At 38.8% G+C, this 20434-nt stretch overlaps 1 protein-coding gene across 4 annotated transcripts in view; it reads left to right on the top strand.

Annotated features, from left to right (window-relative positions):
* zdhhc23b (zDHHC palmitoyltransferase 23b) overlaps window positions 1–18746 on the top strand; it is a 29659-nt gene extending 10913 nt beyond the window's left edge. For 3 of the 4 annotated variants that reach the window (XM_080203984.1, XM_080203985.1, XM_080203986.1), the window contains 3 exons: window positions 3960–4658; window positions 5987–6154; window positions 16607–18746. In XM_080203984.1, the coding sequence (XP_080060110.1) occupies window positions 3960–4658; window positions 5987–6154; window positions 16607–16874 (1135 nt within the window). In that variant the 3' untranslated portion in view covers window positions 16875–18746. The remainder of the gene's footprint in view (window positions 1–3959; window positions 4659–5986; window positions 6155–16606) is intronic. The other variant, XM_080203987.1, reaches the window with a different exon arrangement.
* The last annotated feature ends 1688 nt before the right edge of the window (window positions 18747–20434 follow it).

Here is a 20434-nt window from a genome sequence, read left to right as displayed (position 1 = left end):
CCTTAATCATCAATGCTTGACTTTATCACTGTCATATATTTCCTTGCACCATCATTTTTAGTCCACAACACTCAGATACTAAAGTAGAAAACAAGCTATGCTGCCCTCTGTCCTCTTTCACATCTATGTGCTGCCTCGTGGTGCTATAATCTGAAAATACAATGGTGGTATGCATGTATGTAAATGACGCAACCCCTCATGTTCTTTAGCATGGCAAACTGCTTATTAGACATCCAGTAAAAATTCCTTCAAACTAATAATAGGATAAGGTGAAGGCATTGTCTTTACTCACTGTCACAAACTCCAGTCCCTAGCCACTGACGCCATCTCACATCAAAGCAGTTGATTAAAACTGAACCAGACTGTTCTCAATCTTAGTATTATATTTGACTTGTAGATCATAAGTAGGGCCCATTACTAAGACCACCTATTTCTAATTCTATAACAACTACACAACAACCCAACCCCCTTCCTGTCCGATTCTGCTGCTGCTCACTTCACCTTCAGCTGAAGCCCTCGTCCATGCCTGATTTTCTCTAGACTTGACAATCCCTATGCATTCTTGGCAGACCTTCCACTGTCGTAAAATTGAGGATATCTGAAAATCTGTTGCTCATGTCCTTACTCACTGACAAGTCTCAGCTTGTCTCACCTAAGTTCACCATTTCCTCTAGATAACAACCTGATTTCCTGCCTTCAGCTGTGGACTAAGAGTAGTATCTTGTAATTCTTTTGTGCTTGTCTAAATCGCAAATATATTCTTAGGCGCATACATGAATTGAATCATCATCCAGACAATGGGTGTGAATTTTAGTCGGACACTTGCTTCACAATGATGTTTTGCTTGACATTTGACTGTCCTGGTTAGTGCTAAGTGAGTACCTGTAAAGGTTTAAAGTAAGAGAGTTCTGAGACGTACCTCAAAATGGCTTGGCTGGCCTCAATATGCGTTCCACAATATCTGCATTCGGTGACTTTTCAAACTTGTGTAAATTCACTTTGTTGTAAAATATATCCTTTAAACATAAATTAATCCTAAAATTCCATGAAGAACAAAGTGATCAAAGTTCTTTCAATATGTCAGAAGGCAGGTTTTTCCTTTAGGATAATTAGACCAATTGTATACAAGACAGTTCTTCATCAAATGTTGATGGGTCTATTCATTAATCTATCCATTAATTTTGTTTTTGCCACCAAGTACCATACTAAGTTCTATTGTTAGACTCAATGTTTGGCTAATGAGAGTGAAAACCCAGTTGAAAGAAAAAATAATTCAGCATGATCTTCCAAATGGCTTTTGACTTCAAAATGTAACTGAAGACTTTGTTCTCCTTATGGTGTAAAAACTGAGCAGTTTATATTTGTCTAAGTCACTTTCAATGCAATTGATAATGTAACCACAATATTGCACATCCTACTTTAATGTACTCTTAAGTCCACAGAGATACCACTATTCAAATTGAATTACAAATTCTATTTTGAAATTAGATTTAGGTTATCAATATATGCAAAGTAACATTCCAGGAAAGCAAATGGTTTATGTGAACATTGATTTTGGATCTAAAGACTTGCTGTCTCTTAATGTAATTATATTAATAACATAATGCGTTCCCCCCTTGAATAAGATGACCACATCTCCATTTTAATAAATAATGACCAACTTTCATCTCATTTCCGTTAAGTTACAGTCATGCGTTGTTATAAGAATCTGCTGTGGATAACTGTCTCCTGTCTTCTACACTATTGAGGTGGATGAGCCTGGTTTAAAAATGTCTGTACAAATTAATATCAGTGATTTAGCTGGAAACCTTGACTATGGTGTTGTAGCTCCTTCTTAAATGGCTAGAATACTTGGAAGTGGAACGGAACCCTTTTCATAAGAATATATAACTCTGAAGTATAGAATACTCCTTAGTATTCTATTCATTTTAACTAAAGTTAGGTTTGGTACAATTCAACTGGCAAGAGGCAGAGTTTTTAAATATCTACTGTGTAGATGCATTCATAACTTTCTGAAGTCTTTTAAACTTGAGTGTGATTTAAGGGTGCTTTTTGATACAGAAGCCCTGTGCCTACCATATGACCTGTTAATGCTGACTTCTGCATGTTACTTTAACGGGGTTATGCTTTATAGTCATTCAAATTCTGGAGACATTTTCAAACCAGACATCTAGGGAACTTTTTTCAGTGCAGACATATAAAAAGAAGAATTGGAATTGTACCAAGTGAAAAATGGCAAAGGATCATGTGTGCGCATATATTTCTTTTTACAAAGGTATCATTATATATCATCACAGCCCTGATACCATTAATGATCGGCCAACAAGGTTGAGTTTAAGTATTTCTTTTAAGATACTTGCTGGAATTCCACCTGAGCTTAGCACTTAACTCCATCGTTAAGTTTGAATCCTCAACTTGTATGTCTTGCGCCATGAGCTGATGTGTTGCTGGGAAGTTCAATCTGTGATATTCCACCTGTGGGACATAAAACATTATTGCTTTTCCTTCCTCTGCTACATTCTGATCAACATTGTAAGATGATATGGTCCACTGGTGAGAGTACCTTTTAAACTCCAGTGTTAGAATAGAGACAGGAATTGAACATTTGGTGTTTTGAGCCTGCTTCACCATAGACTTGCAGCATGATGGACATTACCTCAGTTTCGTTTCTGCATCTTTGATCCATATCTTATGATATCCTTACGTAATGTAAATCCATCAATCTCAGATTTTAAAATTTTAATTGAATTCATATGCTTTTTGGGGAGAGCCAAGTGCAGATTTCCACTACCCTTTGTATGGGAAATTGCTTCCTGAATTTACTCCTAAATGGTCTAGCTCTAATTTTAACATGCATATCCTCTCAGCCTGGATTCTCTCTGAGGCAAATTTTTTTGCCTATACTTTGTTGAATCACTTAATTTTCAATATCTCTATCACATATCTATCAGCTTTTTAAATCGGGGGATTCAAGCCAAGTTTATGCAATCTGTCCTCATAATTCAATCCTTTAAGCCTGTTACCATTTGATTGAGCCTGCTTTTTCTTTTGTGCTCCGGTGCCCAAAGCTGTACTTGAGATGGAGCTTGAACAATGTCCTTAGCAACTGAGTTAAAGTTCAACAGGCATATTTGGTTTCACAAGCTTTTGGAGCACTGCTCCTTCATCAGGTGAGTAAAGGAGCAGCGCTTCAAAAGCATGTGATACCGAATAAACCTGGTGTTGTGAGACTTTTTACTCTGCCCACTCCAGTCCAACGCTGACATCTACACATCCTGTACAACTGAAGAATCACTTCCTCACTTTTGAATTCCAGATTCCTTGAGACAAAGGCCAATATTCCATTAGCTTTTTAAAATATTATTTGTACCTGTTCACTAGTTTTTAGCAGTTTGTGAATATGGATACTGAAATCCCTTTGCTTCACCACAGCTCAGCCCCTTATTATTCAGAAAATACTTGATTGTCATTCTCGGATCTAAAATTTGTCCATGCATTGAATACCATCTGCTTAACTTTTGCCCGCAGGTATTGTCTGTCTCACTCCTTTTGTTAAATTCTTGCTCTCATCCACAGAATATACTGCATTCTGTAACTTAATGTTATCTGCAGTTTGGATGTACGCCAATCTATTCCTTCATTCAAACCATTACTATACAGGATGAAAAGCTGCAGCCCCTGTTCTGTGGGGAGCATTGCTGGTCATATTCTGCCAATTGGGGTATATACTATTTATCTTTTTCTGCCACTTACCTCCCAAATTATTTCATAAGTTTGCCTCTAATTCCTTTTTCAGTTTTTGTAGGGAGGCTTTCAGTTGCAGGATTAACAAAGACTTTTTGTCACAACAAAATAATTTCTATGAAATAATGAGCATAAGTCAGTGCAGCTAGATATTTAGGCTAGCATCATTACATTCATAAAGAGTAATTCATCGATTTTTTGCTCTGATTTTTCAGGTGTTTGAAGGGTAAATCTGTCAGTTCACAGACCATTGATCAAGTAAGAGACACGATTTTTGACCGTCTGCGGATCCCATGGCTGTTTGGTACTGGTGCCAAGAAGATTGATATCACAATACTTCCACCTCTTGTTTTCCTTCCAATCTTCCTCCACATTGCAGCCCTTCATATCCTCTTGGCCTTTATCATATTGACATTCTTACCAATGCTAGTGCTCTGGTACTACTACATCACTCATCAGAAGAAAGGGCACACTCTATTTTTCCTGAGTCTTGGCCTGTTTTCTCTGGGTTACATGTACTATCTATTCCTGACGGAAATAATGCCCAAGGGTAACACTAACTTTGTACACCTAATTGTGCTGACTTGTGGTTTGGTACTGACACTACTATGTTTAGCACAAGTCAAGAAGGACCCAGGCTACATCAGAACAGACAACAGAAGTGCTCAAATCAAAGGTGCTGGGACAAACAACATTTTGCCGTGTAGTTTGAATGGCACATACCAAGTTCAACAGGTGAACTGGGACAGTTCCGCAAAATGGAATCAATCTGGCCAGAATGGCAAATTGCAGCCAGGACATAAGGAATTCAAAAAGAACTGGTGTGCAGAATGCAAGATTGTAAGACCACCTCGTTCAGGACATTGTCGAATTTGTGCATCTTGTGTGCAAAGACTGGACCACCATTGTGTTTGGTAGGTCTAGTATTGATTGGGTGCAGTATTGCCCTAAAGTGAAAATAATGTGAAATGAAGACGTAACAACTGACTAAAGCCTAAAATAGCTAGGAAGAATGTTAATAAAGGATGATTATGGTAGAAATAGAGTTCCAGATGTATCAGTTTTAATTTTTGAGAAAATGTATAACTTGCAGCCAAATGTTTCTGCAGCTACCTTTTTTCTGACTTTTCAGTTTAGTATTTTGCTGCAGAGTAAAATCAATTTGTGGTGATTAACTGGCTCTAAATTTGAAGTACGTTTCACTTCATTCCGAGGTTATGGAATCTAAATATTTAACTGAAATGCTTCATCTGTGGAAGAGGTCAGGGTGGAGATGTGACCGGTGGGGTGTGGTGGTGATGGGGGTGGGGGGGGTGGAACCTTCAGTGCCCATTTATTTTACAGATTGTTTTATATGGCTCAGCTTGCTTTCATATTATGTTTTGTTACCTTTCATTATGATGACCTTTCAAAATCATGGTTCATATCCTCTGCTTTTGCTGTCTTTTGTCATGGTGCCTATTTGCCTCTTCCTATTTTAGTTCAAAATATGGTACATTGTCATTTCTGTGCCAAATCCACCCCCATTCCATCTCACCTATTTTCTGCTCTGTACTCTTTATATTCCTTTGAAAGTGCTGAATCTTATTTGATCATTTCAAACTATAGACAGGTTCAGTCTGCTATATTTTTTTTTGATTCTTGTTATCTGCTGAAGTACTAAAGTCAAACCTTCCCATCCTATGATCTGAAATTGTGATCTCTCACTCTACATGTCACACAGCTCTGTGTTCCATACAGTTGAGCACAGTGTGCTATAAATCATCAATTCTAAGTTGTTGACAGTTTGCAGAGTGCAAAAATTATAAAACTTTATTTATCTTGTTCTGCCCTGATTCCATCTTTAGAAAGGGAAAATTCTATAAAAGTTGAGGCTATTGTTCAATCTCTTGGGTAAAAAATATTTGCATGTAAGTGTGATTGGGGTGAAAAAATGAAGTGAATGAAAATATTGTACTTCAAAGTTTTAGGTTACTGCTGCAACTTTTCCGCATTTTTTGATTCAATGTAATGTCTCAAATTATTAGACTTTTATGTAGGACGTGCTGGAATATTAAAGTTCAGGGAAATGGACTGGTTGGGACTTTTTGTCTGTGTTTTTTCACTAATAATTTCAGCTAATCTGTTTCTTCACCATGAGGATCACTTAAGTAATTGGAATTTTTTTTTAGGAGAATCATTCTTCTAGGGCTGCATAATTTTTGATTCAAACCATTTTTATTTATTTATCTTCTGTTTTCAGGATTAACAGTTGTGTAGGTGAAGCCAATCACCGTGCATTTATTCTGACCCTCTTTGTTTTCCTCCTGACCTCCATGTATGGAATCAGCCTGACTTTGGACACTATATGTAGGGGACGAAGCATTTTCACAGCTTTATTTTACTGTCCTGGAGTCTACAAGGAGCACAGGTAAAAAAAGAATTTCATGCCTAAATCTGTTTTAGATTTGATTAACACAACTAATTTGGGTATAACCTCAAGTTTTCTGTGGTTTGTAAGTGGAATTGTGTGAAACCTGCTCTACTTCAATCGCTTCACAATATCAGAACATTGGTTCAAGTGAACAACTTCAACCCATTTTGATTTCACCTTTCCAGAATGTTATTCCATCTGTCTCCCCAGTGCAACAGCTAGTTTTTGTCTAATTTAATCAGATATTTTGGCCAGGGCACCGTACTTGGCAATCTGTTCATTCCTTTAATTCCTTTCATACTAATCCGCTTCAGTGTGAGGGAAAAATTCCTGGCTTCTGTCTAAGACTTGCCCATCACAGCCTTGAACCTGTGTCACCTTTGTTTGCTGTGTTGATGTATTCGATAGTATTGGTTTATTTGAACCCTCTTAAATATTTTCTATATTTCATTCTGTTCAGTGTGGAGAAACTTTCCTTACAACTCACTGAATAGCCCCACTTCAGCCAAGTATTCCTCATTGCTCACCCCAATGTATGGGATCACCTTGTCGTGGTTCTCGGCATTCCATCTGAATGTTTCCCTTTATAGTTTCACCAAACATAAACCAGCTTAGCATGAATTCATCAAGAGTCGACTATATGGAAACAGACTCCATATTCTGTTTGTCTCTTTGTTTATTGTTGTCTCGTGTTGTGTAGTTATGTAGACCAGAAGTAATATGTCAGTCAATATTGTCGTGCTTCTTCCAGCTTGGCTGTTGGCACGTTCTTTCCCACTTGGGGAATGCATCTGCCTCTTTGTTCTGTTATCACACTGAACTTCATTTACTTCTGATCAGTCAGGTGCAAATTCTCTTGCTCTCCCTTTGACAGAATTTGACTGCCTCCTTTTGAGTCCACAGTCCAACCTGGCTTAGGTCCATCAGCAAATGTAATTCTTTTTGAACTGTTTGTTCAGAATGTGACTGAGTCACCCTAATGGAATACACTAAGAAATAATTTTGAATCCTAAAGCTGTTAAAGCACAGCTAGCTGATATTTTGTTAACAGGGTAATCCATTACTTCACGAATAATATTAACTGGGGAGTCTCGAATCTCAACACAGTCTTTCCACAGGGTGAGTTGCTTTTTTTGTGAGAGGGAAAAATGGAAGCAGTGACCCTTACTGCTGTTGTGTTCCACGTTGGAGAGGGATCAGTTAGCCATCTGACCATGCAGCCAAGTAAGAAGTAACCTGGCGTTTTGAGACTTCTTACTGTGCTTACCCCAGTCCAATGCCGGCATCTCCATACCATGCATTCAACGGCAGGAGACATCTGAAGGAGGAAAGAGTGCCTCAAGATTGCACAGTTCAGCTGATCATCCAATGGGGTGGTGGAAGGTTCTATGCTGTATTAACTGTTCTCCCCTACAGTTGACATCTGTGTCCTGAGTAAGTACCAAATCTGTGGAACCACTTCCGTAAGGAGGTGATGGAAGCAGGAAGCGTTGTTTTATTCAAATCTGGATTAGGTAGATTTCTTTCAAAAAATAATATTTTGGGATACAGTATATGAGTAAATTTAGACTGTGCTTCCGAAAGTTCACCAACATTGGGGATTTTTCTTACCTTCTGTCAGTGTATGTTGCAAATCTAATGGGCAAGAGACTGATGGTCATTATTAGTCAACAACTTCATTATCTTTGTCATGCAACCAGATTTTTATTGCTTAGCAATTATTGTGTTCCTGGATTAAGGACCAGGGCTCTTGCTCCTGATAGTTATTCAGACATTTCTTTCTTCCCATTACAGAGCATGAAGATTAGGAATAGCGTTGAACGCATTGGGCTTTGAAATTGGGGCCCAATAATTGGGCAAAGTACAAAAGAGTTACTGGCACCTTGAGTTCAGAAGAAAAGGTGAAAAGGGAAAGGTGGGGGGTAGCGAATAACAATAAAAAGAGACTATGTTCCAAGCCTGGACGCTGAGTGCATCCAACCAAACTCGTATCAATTAGCAGCTTTATCCTAAATATTTTTGTAGTATTTCACATTAGCTAATTCAGAAATTTATTTGTACTGTTCAACATTGCTGGTCGTCATGGTTTAGGGAGAAATATTTGTACTCATCAATGTGGGTGATGCTATTGGTGTGCCATTTCCCCATGTCGTCTGATCTCTCTGTCATTGCTGTTTGACAGCAAGTCAATTACTGTTTCATGCTGTCGGATTCTTCCAAATAGGAGCTCAATTCACAGAAGGCTGTTGCACCCAAAGAGTGATTTGAATTGATCTTGTAGCTGATGGGGGAGAAAAACAGCAGCCCTAGTAATGAAGGACTAGTACTTAATCTTCCCTGCTACCCTGTGCCCCTTGAGATTTGTTTTAAAACATGGTGAGGTAAAACGATTTTGTTCTAATGTTATCTCATAAATAACACATGCCTTCTGGGCCATTATGTTCATTAGTGAAGTATAGACACTGCCAGCATGCTTATCAATGCTTGCGGGAATAACAGCTCTTCAGGATCACTAATTTTAGCATCTGGTCAATCGTTACTGACACAGCTCCAATGGATTGTTACAATTCATGGACATTGAAAATAAATGCAAAATTATCTTTGTACGTTTTCATTTTTTTTAAAGTTGTAGAATATTTGTGCTTTGATACGATAGTGTTTATAATCCGATTTACCATGAGACCATTACTTGCTTACCGTTTTAGTGTAAGTGGGCTGACAAATGTAATTATATATAATCAAGCTTACCAGCCTAGCTAGGTAAACTAACAAAAAAAAAACAATCCTAAACATTAGCCCATGGCAAGTGAAAGCAAAAACACAAAGTGGAAAAGGATTTGAAAGTGTAGAGGTTTGTCAGAACGTGTTATCAGGTATATTTCATCATTGTGTCTCAGGAAAGCACTTGGAAAGGCATTTGCAGAGATGGAGGATTTGGACATTAAGAACAGGAGTTTTTTTTAACTTTTTACTCCATCCTTAAAGTTACAAAGCCAATGTTTAGAATGAACTGGGCAAACCTGAATCCATTCCTTACTTGCTCCAAATTGAAAATCCAACTGAATCCAATTTGCAATGCCCACAAGAAAGACAAACAAGATCCAACTTGACAAGATAAGGCATTGCACCCCATCTTGGGCTTGATCTGACCCTGCTTTTTTTTGGAGCGTGTCACCAAAATTCAGAGTCCTTGTTAATTGTATATCAGTTGTGTTTAATTATATGATTGTGGAGGCAATAAATGGGCTTTCACTTGTACAGAAATAAAGAGATTGGGGTGTGTGTATTTGTAATGTTTCACTCTGAAGTATTAGCCTGAGTAAAAAAAAATTGGCTTTTGTTCTACCTTTGCCAACTGACTCCATTGACTAGAACAGGCCCTATCACATTAAACCCCAGTGTTTAGATTGGGCAAGCACTTATACCAGCTAAATAATTGGTTGTGTTAACATCAATTTCAAAGTTATCTCTTTCAGCCTGTTGAGCGCTTCCATTTTGAAGGAAAATGTTATTGTTTAATATTTAGCTTTTCATCTCTTGGATCTCTTTCCTTCCTTTTGAGGCCTCAGACACCACCACTTGGAGCAGCTGTGGCTTTCTTCTCTCTGAGGACACTGCTCATCTGTTGATGCCCATTTATTTCAGGCCCCATGCTGATTCTTTCCCTGTGGTCCACATGTCTGTGTTTTTTCAAATTCACAACAGCTGGAACCTCAGCTGTCGTGACCATCCTTTGAGAGCACTGCACACATTGGGCAAAGTCCAGGTATATGGAGCATGAGTGGGAGCACTGGACTATCCCCATACCCAAATATTCATTATCCAGGCTTGGGAGTCACTGGCTTTCCATTAAGCCATTCAATGTGCCTAAAGGGCAAACTGCATTAACACTATAAGGCACATTGTAATTGCATTAACGCATGTTTGGCTCATGAAGAAGGTAAGGAGGTGTGGGATAGAAAGGAATTTGGCCGATTGTCTTCTGTGAGACAACCAGTTACTTATCCAGAGAGTGGTGGTGGAAGGAAAATTTTCAGACTGGAGGCCAGTTACCAACGGTGTACCACAGGGGTCAGTGCTAGGTCCTCTGCTATTTGTGATTTTTATCAATGAACAGGAGGGTTGAAGGGTGGGTTAATAAATTCGCTGATGACACCAAGATTGGTGGAGTAGTGGATGAGCTGGAGGGCTCTTGCAGGCTGCAAAGAGACATTGATAGGTTGCAGAGCTGGGCTGAAAAGTGGCAGATGGAGCTTAACTCTTAAGTGTGAGGTGATTCAATTTGGTAGGACAAACTTGAATGTGGATTACAGGGTCAATGGCAGGGTTCTGAGGAATGTGGAGAAACAGAGATCTTGAGGTACATATCCACAGATCTCTGAAGGTTGCTACTCAGTTGGCTAGAGCCGTGAAGAAGGCTTATAGTGTGTTAACGTTTGTTAACAAGGGGTTTCAGGTTAAGAGCTGTGGGGTTATGCTGCAACTATACCGGACATTGGTGAGACCACATTTGGAATACTGTGTTCAGTACTGGTCACCTCGCTATAGGAAGGATGTGGAAGCATTGGAGAGCATGTAGAGAAGATTTAGCAGGATGCTGCCTGGTTTGGAGAGTAGGCCTTTTGAGAAAAGGTTGAGGGAGCTGGGGCTTTATTCTTTGGAGCAGAGGAGGATGAGAGGTGACTTAATAGAAGTTTATAAGATGATGAGGGGGATTGATAGAGTGGACGTGCAGAGACTATTTCCTCGGGTGGATGTAGCTGTTACTAGGGGACATAACTATAAGGTTTATGGTGGGAGATATAGGAGGGATGTCCGAGGTAGGTTCTTCTCTCAGTGGTTGGGGTGTGGAATAGACTGCCTGCTGTGATAGTGGAGGCGGACACTTCAGGAACTTTCAAGCGGTTATTGGATAGGCACATGGAGCACACCAGAATTATAGAGAGTGGGAGAGCTTGATCTTGGGTTTAGACATAGCTCAGCACAACTTTGAGGGCTGACATTTAAGTGATGGGGTCTGTTCTTTATTAAATTTACAAGCAAAGTCTAGAAACATTGACCATAAATGATTAGATTATCTGTTTTGGATTTTAGTTGAGGAATTAATGTGGCACAGGACATCCGGAAAACATTCATTTCTCTCTTCCAGTAGAGTGACATGATCTTTAATATCTTACCAGGATCCTGTCTGAAATGCAAAATGTCAGCTACCCCAGCACTCCCTCAGTACTGTAGGGAGTCCCTGCGTAGATTGTGTGCTCAAATCTCTGATTGGAACATTGAAACCCTAACTTTCTGACCTAAGGTCTGGAATATTACCACTGAACCAAGGCTGATGTTGAACATGAAAAGAAAGTGATTATCCAAACCTCAGTACCCTTTAATTCCAGAAATATCTTGTTGATTTATGAACTATATCAAAGACGATCTGTCTGAAGTGCCTGACGAGCCCGAGTGTGAGCCGTGCCAGAATGACGGTGCTATAACTGAAAGACCTTCACCTGTCTCCCTGGAATTATAAAGGAGTCGGTCTATCTACAAATGAGAGATGCAAAATTGAAGCCCACGAAGGGTTGGTCACTTTATTGTGATTGATGTTTGAAGCTTGCTTAAAGAACATTGGGTTAGGAAGTTTAACATATTCTGCCCTTTGTTTTAAAGAAGGCAACCAATAGGTGAATTCGCTGGCCAGAGCTGTGAAATCAAAAGCAGTTTCTCAAGATGCACATTGTTTTTACTGTTGATGGATTTAAAGAACTAATATCATTGAAATTAAACTCGCCTCTGGGCAAGTTTGATTTCAACATGCTTTAATATCGAAAGTGTGACACTAATCCAGGGGAAAGGGATGGGAACTCAGTTACTCTTTGATCTTTTTTTCCCCCTTTCAAGAGAAGCTGCTTTTTTTTTTAGCTTCTCTGTTTTAAGTTTGGATGTTGAGAATCAGAAGATCTTATTGGCTTGTTTGAAGATAAGTTTTGCATTAGACTATTTTGCCTACTTTAAGCATTGCTTTCATCAATTAAACAGACTATCAGTTAATTCATGCACCTTGTCAAGCAATCACCTTGACTGCGGTTTTTCTCACATTTCCATATTCCATTGCAAACATTAAAATTCTCACCACTTCATTTGTTATTATTTTATTCTAAATTTGAGGAACACGTAAGATTGTGTGTGAACCAATCAAGTCCAACACTGAACGTACCAGACCCAGTGCAAAATTTACAAATAGGTCTCTTCCTGTTGGATGCAATTAGTGACAGTATGATCAGGTTTGCTTGCTGCTACACATCATTTTGGTCTTGCTCCTGGAACCAACCATTCTGAACAGGGATGCAGGTTGCCCCAAAGAACTGATTCCTACAAACCTGATCCACTGTGATCTTGGCCTGATACAGTGCAAGGCTCAAATTGAAATGCACAGCCTAATGCAAATCTCTAGCAGTGAGAAAATGTATCACCTTCCGACCACTGATCTCTCATTCCCCTTATCCCCACCCCAACTCTCAACTGGTGAAGTGCCTAATGACATATGCTAATCAGAGCAGTGATTATGCATAGAAGATGATATGTGCCTAGAACATGGAAATGATCCCTTTCCTAGAACTTGTACAAATCCCTTTTGCACAACCTGCATTCCATTGCAAAGATGGGGCTAGGCCGAGGGTAGACAAACAATGAAATCCTGCTGCCAGATCCACAGGGACAATGTACTAAACCAGCAATGATCTCAAACAGACAGAAGGTCCATGCATGTGTATTCATCTGCTTCATCTGTCCTTGAAAACAACTGAGTAAATATGCAGCACAACTGAAAGGGGTATTCCCCATCTAAAAAGATAAAAACATTGACATATTTGTGTAGATATAGTAAATGTTAATCTTTTATCATTGGCAGTTCATACCTATCAACTCGTAAAACTCCCTGCACTAACCAACCAGCTAGTCCCAATTGTAGACAGAATGTCACCTTAAATGGCTTTTCCCCACTCTCACACCAATACTTTTGGAGCCCCCAAGGATCTACTAATTCCCTCCCCCACCACCAACCAACACACAACCACCACTCTACTTGCATCCTATTTCTCATCTGCATGCTGCCCCTTGTTGGCATCATGATCAAACCTACCAGATTGCAGGTGCATGCTTACCACATTCACATTTTCCCATTGGTCCTGCTACTCTGATTTGTCACACTGCTTATCCAACATCAGTGAGCAGATGAGTAGAATATTGGGAAGATTGAAACATTGCCACAAAGTCTGTTCCATAGACATTGACTCCAGTTCTCTCCATGATAACTGTCTGGAGGCTAAACTATACTATCCCCTACCCTAACTGCCATATTTGACAATGCATTGTGCTCGTACGTTAACACTATGCTTCCAACATTACCTGACTCTGCCTCAGCTCATTCATGTTTTGTTAACTCTGAACTTGACCATTCTAGCGCTCTCCTGGCTCTTCCATCTTACACACGACGTAAACTTGAGCTCAGCTAAAGGTCTGCCTCTTGTATTTTAACTCTCAGCAAGTCCTGTTCATCTCTGCATGTGACTTACATTACAACCCTGTCCAACATTGCCTCAGTTTTATAATTCTAATCCTTGTCTTCAAATCTCATTTTAAACTTGTCCCTTCTTATTTTTGTAACTGCCCTCTATCCAGCCCTTCAAAATCACTGCACTGCTCAGGTTCTGATCTTCTGAACCACCCTGGTTTTACACACTTCAGCACTGGTGTCTGTGCCTTCAGCTGCCACGGCCCAAAGCTCTGGAATTCCCTTCCCATGCCTCCCCATTTCTCTATTTTTTCTTTCTTTAAGATGCTCCTCAAAAACTCTTTGACAAATTTTTGGTTGTCTGTCCTGGTATCTCCTCCTGTGGCTCGGTGTCAAATTTTGATTATGAATGCTTTTGTGAAGCACCTTGGGCATGTTTTTAAGGTGCTTTATAAATGTAAGTTGTTGTTGTCTATCTACCTGCTCTGTCCTTTCCTGTAATCTGTTCACTCACTTTTGCCCTTCTCTTGTCTTTCTCGTGACCTGTAACCCAAGTTGTTGACTCCACAAGCAAATCTGATGAAATGTAAGTGAAAATAGATGTTTAGCAATGTTGTCCCGGTGCTTAGAGGGGGGATCTTTACTTCGGATAGTCAGCCATCATACTAATGTGAAAGACACACTACAAGACCCTGGGGAGTATTAAAGCACCATCTCCAATCATCGTACTCTCAAATTAAATACAAGTACTTTTACAATTTTTATTTGAACTTCTGGTTTAAATAAGAGGCTATTCCAATACACAAGTTTCTTTCCACTAGTAAAGATACATGGTATTCACAGGTCTTGCCACTCAAGTGGATAGAGCTGTGAAGAAGGCTTATAGTGTGTTAGCGTTTATTGACAGGGGGTGTGAGTTTAAGAGCTGTGGGATTATGCTGCAACTATACAGGATATTGGTGAGACCACATTTGGAATATTGTGTTCAGTTCTGACCACCTCACTATAAGAAGGATGTGGAAGCATTGGACAGAGTGCAGAGGAGATTTACCAGGATGCTGCCTGGTTTGGAGAGTAGGTCTTTTGAGAAAAGGTTGAGGGAGCTGGGGCTTTCCTCTTTGGAGTGGAGGAGGATAAGAGGTGACTTAGTAGAGGTTTATAAATTAATGAGGGGGATTGATAGAGTGGACGTGCAGAGACTATTTCCTCAGGTGGATGTAGCTGTTACTAGGGGACAAAACTATAAGGTCCATGGTGGGAGATATAGGAGGGATGTTGGAAGTAGATTCTTTACTCAGTGGTTGGGGTGTGGAATAGACTGCCTGCTGTGATAGAGGAGGCGGACACTTTAGGAACTTTCAAGCGGTTATTGGATAGGCACATGGAGCACTCCAGAATTATAGGGAAGGGGTAGCTTGATCTTGGGATTGGACATAGCTTGGCACAACACTGAGGGCTGAAGGGCCTGTAATTGTGCTGTTATGTTCTATGTTCTATGTAATGAAATTGTAAGGTAGACCTTGAATCATGGTAATAAATTCTACAAATTCATTGAATATAATCTCTTTGCCATCTCTGATGCTTAGGTATTTGTATTAAAGCCATGAAAGATAAGTTGTATAATAACCATAACAGTAAAGTAGGCATTTAAAACAAGTGACCCCAACTCATATGCTGCATTGCTGAATATTTCATAACCTACAGATTTTTTTATTAAGCATACTGCTTGTAATTGAGCACTTTCAGGGTTCATCAAATTTGGAAAGAAATTACTTTGATTTTATTGTCTTGGCTACTGGGAATGACCAATAACATCCATTATGAAACCATGCATACAACAATTACTGTGAAATTGACATAACAAACCTCTGATTTCTCCCTACCTCACCTCTGGAAATGTCCAGTGTTACACTGGTTGAAACAAAGTGCTGTCTCCTTCCTGTGTTTCACTAAACGCAGGATTAGAACTGAACAGTGCCTTTAGGCAGTGGCTACTGGTGATACACTAACTGAAAATCACACTTGGCTTCTGTTCAATATTTTTCAGTATTGACATCCATATCAGTGTTCCTTTGATTAGAATCTCATTGCATAAGGAATTTCATATTACTGTATTATCCTGGCATGGTGAATTGGAGTTTCAATGTTTAAAACAAATCAACTTGTGCCTTTTTAACATAATAAAATATCCGAAGGCACTTTTTACGGGAGTGTTATCGAATTAAATTTTACTCCAGATCACGTAAGGGGCTTTAAAGGAATATGATCAAAAATGTGGTTAAGAAACTAACTTTTAAGGAGCATCTTAAAGGAAGAGAGTGTTGGAATGGCAGAGAGATTTAAGGAGGAACTGAACAGCTGTAGGCAGTTGTGGAGTGATTAAAATCTTGGATTGAAATACAAATTGGCATAATGTTTGTTGCTATTAGCTAGGTATGGATCAGTATATCTAATAGTTCCAGCTGAAATGGCAGCTACCTGCCTATCCATGAACACTAACATCCTTCAGGTTCTTGGTGAACTTGAGCGCATCAATACTGTCAAATCAGTGAGCAATTAATTGTTTGTTTCAATATCTTAAAACGCTTCATTGGACTTTCACAACTAGAATGGTTTATGTGGTAGGTCAAGCTTCATTTGTTTTAACCACTTTCCTATTTTCTATGTTTAATTATGAAAGGTGCAAGTTTGTGTTTTACACCACAGATCTTTAACAAAGTGCAGAAAATATATTTAAACCTAGAACACTTACGTCATTTGCATGTTTGTCTTTTTATTTTACATCTAAATATTTTTGAGTTATTTCCAAAATTCTTAAAATATTTTTTGCTAGAAATGTTGCAGTAATCACTCTTGCTGCTCTGAATGTGTTGGCCAAGGGTATTTATTAGAAGAGGTGCAACGTATCTACAATGTTTTAAATTCTGTTTTTATTTATTTCACAGTACCGCATTGTCATTCACCTGTGTCTGGTATTGCACAATAGTCACTGCAGGGATGGGCTATCTGTTCCTCATCCAGCTCATCAACATCAGTTGCAACATCACAGAAAGAGAAACGCGATTTGCTTTGAGAGACAAAACTGGAAAAAAGTACCTCGGCGGGCTAATCATAAAAACCGATGAGTATAATCGAGGGCTCATTAACAATTGGAGAGAGTTCCTCAAACTTCAGCCCCGTCGTGTGAAGACAACCATTGAAGATTTGGTATAATATTTTTGATTTGTTTATTTAAGGGCTTACCCACATCCTCGTAACTCGGTGGGTGTCTGTTTGGCGCAATGTTGTGTTCCACCAAAACAAATAACAGATTTTGAAGTAAATTATTTAAATAGCAAGTGAGCAGATGATAAATCTCTGATTGGAAAGATTGAATTTTCCATAATGTCTTTTGATGTGGATTGATTTCCATTTGTGGGGTTTATCCAAATTTTCATCTTACAGGCACAAGATCCCAGTATTATACCAGCTGATGTGTATTTTACAGGTTATGCAACAGGCTGTTTTTCCAGTGTTGGTGATATGATTGGGAGAGTCTGGCAGGAATATTTTCAGAAGGCAGGCTGCCATTGATGGGAGAACTCAAATGCTGCAAGGGGTAAGGCGAAAGAAATGAAGGTTTTCAAAACTTGCAGAGGGACTTGGACCAACTAGAAAAATGGGCTGAAAAATGGCAAATGGAATTTAATGAAGACAAGTAGGAGGTAGTGCACTTTGGAAGGCCAAACCAAAGTAGAACATACTGGCTAAATGGTAGGACTTGAGTGCAGTTGAACAGAGGGATCTGGGAATACAGGTACAGAATTCCCTAAAAGTGATGTCACAGGTGGATAGGGTCATAAAGTTTGGTACATTGGCCTTTATAAATCGGAGTATCGAGTATAAAAGTTGGGGTGTTATGGTAAGGTTATATAAGGCATTGGTGAGTCCGAATTTAGAGTATTGTGTACAGTTTTGGTCACCTAGTTACAGGAAGGATGTAAATAAGGTTGAAAGAGTGCAGAGAAGGTTCGCAAGAATGTTGCTGGGACTTGAGAAGCCGAGTTACAGAGAGAGATTGAATAGGTTAGGACTTTATTCCCTGGAGCGTAGAAGAATGAGGGGAGATTTGATAGAGGTAATAAGATTTTGGGTATAGATAGAGTGAATGCAAGCAGGCTTTTTCCACTGAGGCTAAGGTTAAGGGTGAAAGGAGAAAAGTTGAAAGGGAATATTAGGGGGGGCTTCTTCATGCAGAGAGTGGTGGGAGTGTGGAATGAGCTGCCTGATAAAGTGGTAAACGCAGGGTCATTTTTAACATTTAAGAAAAACTTGGGTTCATGGATGAGAGGGGTATGGAGGGATATGGTCCAAGTGTAGGTCAGTGGGACTAGGCAAAAAATGGTTTGGCACAGACAAGAAGGGCCAAAAGGCCTGTTTCTGAGCTGTAATTTTCTATGGTCAGGGTGAAAAATTAGGCTGAGGTGAATATAGGGAAAGTCAGTGAAAAGGAATTTGGCAGGTTCAGGGCTTTTGAGTAGAGAACCGAAACTTTTTTAACATGCACATAAAATCTAGTTTTTGATTCCAATATTTTAAAAATATTGGGTACTTTAAGAAAGCAAACTTACTTAAATAAAGATTGTCATCCAGTGGAGAAAGAATTGAAATTTATGGTGAAGTTATAATTCTAATAACATTGCTTTAAGAATTGCACAGCTAGATTCATGTGTAAGAGATGGGGAACTGTTTTAGATTAAATTCTTTAATATTTTGTTTGACTTTCACATCTTTAGAATTCAACATCTTTAAATCTTGCTTTCCTTGAACCAGTAATACTCTTGCTGTATTACAGTGTGAACTCAGGCTTGGCGTAATCCAGAACGCTCCATATAGTGTTGTGAATCAAATGTTCTTAACTACATTAATGTAAACCTATCCAAGGATGGTATCCATTAGTAAAGCTTTTAATAGCTGTCTTGAGTGAATTGATGCAGCCTCACTTGTACTTACAGTTGGCCCCCTCCATTTTGAAGAGAACTGAGATGTATTTTGCATGACGTGAGGATGCTGGTATTGGACTGGGGTAAACACAGTAAGAAGTCTAACAACATCAGGTTAAAGTCCTACAGGTGTATTTGGTAGCAAAAACCACTGACTTTCGGAGCGCTGCTCCTTCGTCAGGTAAGTGGGAGTTCTGTTCACAAACAGAGCATATAAAGACACAAACTCAATTTATAAAATAATGGTTGGAATGCAAGTCTTTACAGGTAGTCAAGTCTTGAAAGTACAGACAATGTGAGTGGAGAACACGTTAAGTACAGGTTAAAGAGATGTGTATTAATACGTTTTCCGCTCACACTGTCTGTACCTTTTAAGAATTGATTACCTGTAAAGATTTGCATTCCGACCATTATTTTGTAAATTGAGTTTGTGTCTTTATATGCCCTGTTTGTGAACAGAACTTCCACTTATCTGACGAAGGAACAGTGCTCCAAAAGCTAGTGGCTTTTACTACCAAATAAACCTGTTGGACTTTAACCTAGTGTTGTGAGGCTTCTTACTGTGTATTTTGCATACAGTCTGTTTCGTCTGCATAATCACACATTGTCGAGTTAGCTGTGAGTATGCTAACCTTGGGTATCAGTCTCTTCCCAACAACTGGGTTGAATGGATAACTCTAGAGGTTGTGTTGGAGCTGATGATATGAATACACAGATTACACAGTGAAGAGGTAGATAGAATTAACTTTGTGTTGATCTTTCATCAGAACACAATCATCAACCTGAAGCATTATTTCTCTCTCCACACAAGATTGGTTCCATGTTCTCGCCATTTTGTTGATTTAAGTATTATACTACCAATGCTGGGTTTATACTAATTGACAAATTAGTATCACTTTGTCAGCAGATGTAAATATCTATTTTTTAAATACTTCCAGCATCTTGAATATTTCAGAAAAGATCAAATATAAAAGTCTCTTTTTGAGACTTTCAATATTTCTGATTGAGTATATATTCTGTGCACTACCTTATTGTAAATAATTGCTAAGCCTGAAAAAGGTTTGCAACTTTTGGAAAACATTACAAATTTAAGAAATTGTTTTTTGATGCGAGTTATGTGAGATGTGTCTGTTATGTAATTTTATAGTGGTTTCAGATTTTCATTTTGTAAGTTTATGATGTAGAATTAATAGTGTTGTGATCACTAGTTTAATTTCACTTATATTGAAAATAAAAGCAATATTCTATTCTTGCCAGCTGTCAGAAGTTGTAAAATCGCAAATCAAGAGTTTAAATAGTGCGGCTTTCTCAAAATTTCCAAATTTAATTAGTGAATTAGAAAAGTTTTTCTGATCATTAAAATCTTAATTGCCATTTAGTCATGATGGGACAAAAGGTGGCTGTTTGGCCCATTTCCCCTGCACTATCCCTGTAAATAACCTGCAAGGTTATTTGTCACAGGTCACCATCTAATTTTTTTCAAAATTCCTTGATCTTCTCTCTGCTTTCACCACTCTGTGCACAGAGAGTTCCAGGTTATTAACATCACAATCCTAATTACTTGGTTCTCCTTTCCAATGTGTAGTGTGACCTCCTGACAATGATCCCTTTAGAACTGGCTGGTATCTGAGTATTTTGCAGACTCTCGTGGTAGCGGGAAAAATACTATAAGCACAGATTGGTGCCTTTGTTTAGCCAATTTGCTACAATTATAGGTGCAGTATCTCTTTTTGCTTTGAAGATTTACAATGTTTTGGAATTTGTTCTAGTGATGGGGAAACATAGAAAAAA

Source organism: Carcharhinus amblyrhynchos, chromosome 15 (genome assembly GCF_965287045.1).
Source record: "Carcharhinus amblyrhynchos chromosome 15, sCarAmb.v2.hapA, whole genome shotgun sequence".
NCBI lineage: Eukaryota > Metazoa > Chordata > Chondrichthyes > Carcharhiniformes > Carcharhinidae > Carcharhinus > Carcharhinus amblyrhynchos.
The sequence above is the reverse complement of the archived record's forward strand: the minus strand, read 5'-3'. Positions and strand labels throughout refer to the sequence as shown.